Below are 8,551 nucleotides of genomic sequence, written 5' to 3'. Positions count from 1 at the left end.
AAGTATTTTCAGTGATTACTAATGTGAACCATGTACAAAGAACAACAAGTATGTTATGTCGCATCAACACCTTTTATCATGTTTTAACTATATTAAATGAAGATGTTGTATGATTGCCAATGAAACAAATCTCCCCAAGAGATCAAATGACACAGATATGAATAAAATACTGTGGACGTATCCCGGTACTTGTACATCCCAACAAAAAAGACACCAAGGGCAGATTTGAGAGTACTTGCAATTACTGACAGCTAGTTCAAAGCCAATAACAATTACTAAAAAATCATTCATCTAAGAGTAAAGACTAAATTATCAATCAGAACACATCCCAAATGCAATGGATTTAGTGTTAAGACGTCGTAAACAGTAAAAAAAAATATGACCTAGTTCAATGCTAAGATACAAGAATCGACAGATTGTAGATCCACGAAGGCGCATATGTATAAACAAAACTATTTAGTTTACTGTTAATTTACTGATAATGCATTCATTAAAAATAATAATGTTAATAATTTTTTGACATATTTTACAATTATCAAATGTCAAACGAATGCGTCCAGAATCATTACGATCAAAGTAAGTGATCTTGTATTTCCTCTCAGATACAAAAAAAAATAGTGATGTTATTCCAGTTCTCGAAGTCTAGTTGAAGCGCTGGTGTAATTGGCCTTGTCCATTTGTGCAATATGGTTAAAATACTCTCTGGCTGAATCTGTTGCACCAAACATCTTAGCTACTATACCAACAAATAAGGATGATCGTAAATGTAACGTACTTGCAAAATCTTTAGCGGGAAGTATCTTTTTAACCGACAGTTTTAAGTCTTGCAAAGCATCACGACATGAAATAAAGTCATGCATATGAAAGAAACACAAAAATCTTAGGAAATGCGCAAATGCTAATGGATGAAAAGATGTATTACCTTTCATATCATCTTGTTGAAGTTCTTTTGGTAGGATTTGTGATTTAAATGCAAATTGAAGATTAGTGATTGTTAATGCTTTAAAGGTAGTTAAAAGCTTTTCGTTTTTCATCATATCCAGTGCAAATTGCTGTTTCGGTGTAATTAAAATCCTAGTTTTGTTTGAAAATAAATGATCACATTTCTCATCTGTGAAATTTGACAAAGCATAATCTATAAGGTCTAATGATATGAAGTAATTTTTATAGGCATAAAAGAAAGATGCCACCATCAACCATCCAGTTACTGCATCTGAATGTAAACCAATCAGCAAATGACAGAGGTCATACTGGTACCTATTGTATTGTTGTTTGTTATTTTGAGTATGGTGAGTGTATGATTTTGCTTGTAAAACCTGGTGTGCTGCAGACATAAAGTATAGAAAAATATCATGGGACAAAACTGTTTTAGACGGGTGACGTAGACATTTTAGCAATACACAGGATCTTCTATTATCGAATGGAATATGGAAATTGTGCGAAATTTGTAATATATCCTTTACTAATCTAGTATTGATATTAAGTAGTTTGTTGACTGCAGTGGGAAATTTAGTGTAATCATGGAGTGTTTCAGATGCTGACAAACATTGAATTCCTTGTTGATATATATTTTTAAGTAGATTGCTTAACTTTGTCTTTTTTTCCAACTCTGTACTTAAACGCAAGGTAAAGAAATTAAAGTCAGAAATAAAATAATGTAACAATGTTGAATATTCTACACAGTATAAAAGTCTCTGTAAACATGCCATGAAACATGGTATGATATTGTCTGGCCTCCAAGTAGTGGGATTTGCGTCATCAGAAACCCAAAACATTAATGTCTTTAAATAGTATGAACAGAGTAAAGTTTTCAAATCTTCATCTTTTTCTATCATTTCTTTCAAAACAATTTTAAGCAAAGCGTAACAGAGCAACTGCGTATGATTGAAAGAAAATATCAGAATTTTTTCTGCCACAGAAAACGATATACGCCATTCCAAATCTTCATAGATTGAACCCTTAAAACCAATTGGAACAAATAAAACACCATTCATTATGATTTCATTAACAATTTCAGGTGACAGCCATGATGAACGTGGTCGAGTGATCCATGGAACAGCTTGTGATATCCAGTTGTCACATTTGAGACAGAATGCAATATCAAATTCGTCATCATCGTCTGATATACATGGACCATGGATTTTATTAAACATAGGTCGGTCTTTAGTTATACTTTTTGAAAAACTTTGTTTATATAGTTTATTTGACAAAAAATACTTCATCCCATACTGCTCTAGCACATTTCTGTGATCTTTGTGTAAACTGGTGTAATTTGTATGTAGACATAAACGTGTAAAACATGGATGTGTTTCTGTTGTGTCCATAATAAGCGCTGCCCTCTGAGCTTGGAAATTGTCTCTTTCTGATTCATACACTTTGAAGTTTTGATTAATGAACATTACATCGATGTCACTACCTTTTAGATCCAGTCCTTCACTTTTACTGCCACTGCTTATTTGAAATTTAAAGGAAGTATCAATAGCTATGAAAGTTAATCTCCTACCCTTCACTTCTTTTTCAGATCCAATTTTCCAACACAGATAGTCATACTAGTGCAAGGATTCTTTTCTATTTGCAGTCATCATAAGTTTTCTTGTTTCTTATTCTGCTAATTTTATTATATCTTTAAACCTTAAAATAAATATATTGTCACACTTAACATTTGAATAAAATTATTTCCTTGTATATCCACATATAATTTAAAAGTCAGTTGTAAAAATTATAGTTTATATCACATCTTATACATGTTATATTATCATTCTCTCTTGTTCTACTACTTTTGATGACAGAAGCACAAAACTCCATGTATAATTGAAGTAGAAACATTGTTTCGTTGACATTGTATATCCATGCAATGATGTAATACCTATGGTGAGAGGATACGTTTTGCAGTGATGATTGTTTAACACATTTAGGTCTGCTGATTAGAATGGTGATTTATAATTATGTTCTAAGACAATAACAATCAGAACTAAGGAGTAAACAAGGACTCGTAAAACCAAAAGGCATTTACATCAACAGTTATAAATAATGAATAAGAAACAACACGAACTCCACTAAAAACCGGGAGTGAAATCAGGTGCTCCGGAAGGGTAGGCATGTTCTGCACCTTATACAGGTATACACCCGTCGTGTTATTTCTTTGTTCAATTCGGTAATGATGGAAGGTTATTATGACTGACGAAGAATATCACATATGATTTCTGACACACTGAAATTTTATAGTATACCTAGCTTTCTACATAAAAACTACTGCAACAAGGGATGTGAAGTACACAAAGGGGAAAATTAAACACATGGGTAGAAAACTATCTGAGAATATATGGTATGAATCAGAAAATTACCAAAAGACAAACAGTAGTATAAAAAAACACAGAAACTAAGGTAGCAATACACAGTTAGAAATGTAGTTTCGCATTTTTGCTTATGTGGAATTTTCAATATAAAAGTTATTTATATGCAATAAAATTAATTTCAGATTTGATGACTAGTTAAGCCTTAAACTATTAGATTATTTTGACATGTTTTATTGCCTTCTTATTATCTTCTTATTTACAGTACGTTTTTTTGTTGCCAGATCGACAATAAGTCCGGCAATTATTGAAATGTTTACAAACCCTTTTTTTCACATGAACTTTTTGACGCAATTTTTACAAAATAAAAGACATGGTTTTTATGTGATCTCTTGAAAAAATATATGCAAACAGTTTCACCGCAACACCTAAATCTGCTTTTTTGTCACCACGGCATGACAATTACACCCTAAAAATACAAAAATATCTCAACAAAACTTACAATAGTGTGTTCTATCCTGAATATGTAAATATGAAATATTCTAAATTGCTAGAAACAGCAGAATAGTTTAGGAAATTTGAGGCCCCAGGGGTTAAAAACATAGAAAACTGCCTACCCTGGGTCATAAAACAGATAATTTGACTTGTAATTGCTATGATTTTATCATTTTTAAGTTTTTGATATAGAAAACAATAACTATTCTTGGAAGCAAAAATCAGATGTAAGCAGTCATCTCTATAACATTTAAAGTGAATTTATATCTCAGACTGGTATCTGCATACATACAACTATTGCAAATATGGCTTTGTTTGGACACTTCTAGTATATTTATTAGGTGAGATAATTGTCAGATATATGGTTACAAATGATACTGTTATGACAAGAATTCTAAATTGACCGTTTGAGGTAGAAAACATAGGCGGATCCAGGGGGGCTCTGGGGGCCCGGCCCCCCCCTTTCGTGGGAAAAATTTGGTTGATTATATAGGGAATCACTAAAGCATGACTGGAGCGGCCCCCCCTTAGGAAAAGTTCTGGATCCGCCACTGGAAAATGTGAATTTTAATTGACAAATAGGCATACAGTAAGATGTGGACTGGAGACAGAGGAAGGATTGGATATTTTATATAATCCTGAATGTTGTGATGATTGACTGCAAAACATAACATAGTATTCTGATATGCTTTCAATATGTTATCAAAACAGTTTTAAACAGGTTCTAGGCATTTTATATCAGACAATATGCAAAATAGGATAAGCTGGCAATAATTAAAGTCTTGTTTTCAAATTTTTTTTAAAAATTCAAACAGGGGAGGGGTATTAAATGTTCAAAAAAAAAACCTTAGAGTATACACAGTGATTTATTTCAGACTATGATTCTGATAAATGAGTATTAATGTGAGAACAAATTATTTAAGAGCGTTTTCTATTTAAATAAATGTTTGTACACTGATCTTGATTCGTAAACAATGTTAATATAGTTTTGGTTTGATAATTAATTAAACAATCAATTAGATCTAAAATACGCACTTCCGTACTTATAACAATACAAAAATAAAAATGACATGATGACTCTATAGCTTACCTCTTACTTTCAAACATAATAAATGTATACCAATAGTTTATCTATGTTTTCGTGTTAAGAATGGTAAAGGAAGTTTTAAGTTTCAATGTAAGAATGTATTTATATGCATCATGTGACTTCCATGAAAGAGCTAACTTTTTATTTTTAAGCTAATAAAATTTATACTTACAGTTTCCGCAATTTAGTAGGGCGATAAGAGGAAATTATAAAATGTCTTGTTTGAATTTAGATAAAGATATATAACAAGATATAAGGACGACAAACCTTACATCAAAGTATTTACTGACTCGCATACTTTTGTATATTTTTTTCACAGAAAGCTCGACATGTAGAATGCTCATTTTATGCAGTCTATCAAAACACTATTATTTCATTTTTTAAAATTTAGCAACTAATCTTGAATATGATTTGACTAGAAAAAACTTGTTTAACATATAGAAATCTTACAAACGAAGTGTTAATGGTCTCTAATACATCTCCTCTTCACGAAACTGGGTTCGACTTTCAAGATGTTACTGATCAGTGAACGCGATCACTATCAGCAAATATTTGGTCTTTAACATTGAAAAACGTTCCGCATTTTTCAATAAATCAATGTATTAGGGAGCTGATGGATGTATTAGGTACGGGGTCTCAGCATGGATATTGGGAACCGGTGTGTGGCTTGGATTTAATAAAAAAAAATCCCATTTATATTTTGTAGTCATGTAAAAGTCGTAGCCCATTCATATATTTCTCAGTTATCAGAAATACACTTTTTTAACATCATCAGTTGATTTAAAAGGATAAAACCGTATATATAAAGATACCTTATCGATTTAGAAGAAAATAAGTTAAAAATATATAGATGGAAACTTTTGCAATTCATATTACCAACAAAACAATTATTGTTTAAATTGAAACACAAAAATGACAGTCTATGTAATGTATGTAACGAAGAAGAAGATTACAACCACTGTTTTTATTTCTTGTCGATTTTTAGACAATTTTTGGAAAAGTATTCATGTGTTAATGATAAAATCAAATTTATCAAAGTATCATTAAAGCAATTAGTCCTTGGATATAAAATTTTTGACAAAATTTTTTTTGGTCTGAATTATTTCCTAACAATCTTATGTTTTTCTTTATACAAATCATATTATGTATCTAATCAGAAATTGACAAAGATAAATGTTTATCAATTTTTTGTTCGAGAATACATAAAAAGATATAACGAAAACAGAACAATGAAACTTAATCCATTACTGAAGTCACTAAAAAGAAGTTAAGACGATTGATAGAATAAAACATAATGTATTAAAATGTTGTAACATTATATTTCAAGAAATTTATACATTATTATGATATATACATATATACCAGCAGCTGATTACTAACCTGGGTAATCAGTGGAATATAACGGGATGCATCATGAAAAGCTTGGTATCTTGGTTTAACAATACAACAAGCATATTTGGTGAATAAATATGTATTGTTGTTAAAAATAAAAAGAAAGATAACTTATCGAAAAATGAAAAATTACTGAACAACTGATTTTTTCTCTGGTGAATAGGAAGTCCCGTGATATCTGTATTGTAAGGTTGTATCGCATCATTTTTTCTTTTGTATTTAGATCATTTATGATATTGAATAAATTAAACCGTATCAAATATATCATGAATAGTTTATAATAAAGTTTAACATCTTTTTGTAATAGTAAGTATGGTTGACCTAAATTAGAAGTTTACTGTTTCGTCCATTTTTGGTAATATCCCTAAGGGGTTGCTTGGTACTTGTACATACTGCCACTGTGTTATTGTGTTGTGTTTTTATTTTCTATTGTGTATCATTTTCTATTTGCGTATGTTATTCAGATTTAAAAAGATGTGGTATAAGAGCCAATGAGATAACTCTCCATTCAAGTCACAATTTGTAAAAGTAAACCATTATAGGTCAATGCACGGCCTTCAACATAGAGCATGTAAAAAAAAAATCAAAGACCAAACGGATGATTATGATAATATACAATAAGTTTGTGTCACGATCAACTGAGAAGAAGTTGTATTGTTTTGAAAAGGAAATTATTCTAGGATATTTGATGTTACATCATATAGTCATATTTCAATTAAGACGTGATTCATTGGATTTCTCTAGATATTCAACATTTTTTTTAATATTATTTTTCAAAATTCAGATAACTTGCAAGCGAATAATTCATCATCGATGTTTCTTACCTTAATTTGACAAAATTGAACCATACTGGCTGCTAATAGCGAATTACAATCTCACTATTTCACTTTCATTAATGATTGGACAAAAACATCATAATTTAAATTTCTAATGCATCTCGAAGCTAGTATGCCCCTTTAAGTTACTTGACATAGATTTGCATGTATTCTTTGGCACTCATACATTCTTGCTAGTTCTTGCTCAAAATTGATTTAACAATATTCTATAAATATAACAGGGAAACAATGATACAAATGATCCCGTTTGTTTTAAGTTATGAAAATAAAAATCGATATATTAATTATGGTATAAAATTATAAAGAAAACATATGACAGGAAAAATCTGATGATGTCTTGATCTATATAACCTTAATCGAAATATCATTTGTAATGATCATTCGAAAGAGAGTCATCGAACACTGTATAATACAACGATAAAGTGATATCAACGGTATAAACTTCTAGAAATACGATGCTTACTTAGATTAGCTTATAAAAATGTCTTTTGGAGAAAGAATACCCACTGATAAAAATAAAAAAGACAACTTAGAAAAACCAGTCTGAGCCAGGATGATTTTTTTCCAGGAATAAATGGATCAGTCAAGTACCAGTCTGATGTAAAATAAACTCATCAAAGGTACCAAGATTTGACCACGATGCGCATTTCGTCTACAAAAGATCAAGTGACGCTCGATTTTTTTTTAAATGCCAATTAAAGTACGAAGTTGACAATTGAGAAACAAACGTAAAAATATTTTTTTCAAATAGTAGATTTGCGTAAACAAGGAAGAAAGTTTGTTACTTTATTTCCGAGTAGCTTATTCTTTAAGATTTGAATGCGGTGATAAAGCAATTTCCCAACTCTTTTCTGTTTTGTTTCTTTTCGTTTTGATACGATATAGGTTTACAGAACAAGAACAATTGTGCCATAACGAGGTGTGAAAAACTAAGTAATGAGCTTCAAAAGTTTTTTTTAATATCACCTAATATCATTTCTCTTACAAATATTATATGATCATGTATTCGTTTTAAGGGACATCAATCATATTGAACTTACTAAGAAGAAAAAAAATCATTTGAAGTGAATTTGCGGTATATGTACAGTTCTACTTTAATGATTTGGTTTAAGAAAATGTTATGTATCGTACAGCAATCGTTATTTTTGCATTATAAGTATTAAATTGGTTATGATTTATAGATTTAAAACCAAATATTACCAGCAATATTATTTCACTCCCAATATTGGTTGACATTTTAAATTGAAAGCAGATAAAAGCAATTTTTATCCTAATCTAGTCGTTTTTATATTTTTAAATCGTTTGCTTAATTAAGTTTTCATGTGGACCAGTTTTCATTACGATACAGTAATTTGAAGATATAAAATCTGCATAAAATAAACTCATCATAGATATGGCACGCCGTTTTTATATTTATTCAAATTTGAAGATATCTTATCTATTTAACA

General features: G+C 30.2%; 1 protein-coding gene across 1 annotated transcript; it reads right to left on the bottom strand.

Annotated features, from left to right (window-relative positions):
• Nucleotides 1-455: 455 nt before the first annotated feature.
• Nucleotides 456-8,339, bottom strand: LOC143066802 (uncharacterized). Its single transcript, XM_076239611.1, has 2 exons — nt 8,304-8,339; nt 456-2,549 (listed from the first exon to the last, which is right to left on the bottom strand). Exons 1-2 carry the CDS (start codon nt 8,337-8,339, stop codon nt 624-626), a joined length of 1,962 nt encoding a protein of 653 aa, XP_076095726.1. The 3' UTR covers nt 456-623.
• Between the last annotated feature and the right edge of the window lie 212 nt (nt 8,340-8,551).

This window comes from Mytilus galloprovincialis, chromosome 3 (genome assembly GCF_965363235.1).
Source record: "Mytilus galloprovincialis chromosome 3, xbMytGall1.hap1.1, whole genome shotgun sequence".
In the NCBI taxonomy this organism is placed as follows: Eukaryota; Metazoa; Mollusca; class Bivalvia; order Mytilida; family Mytilidae; genus Mytilus; species Mytilus galloprovincialis.
Note: the sequence above shows the minus strand (reverse complement) of the source record. Positions and strands in the feature narration are given on the sequence as shown.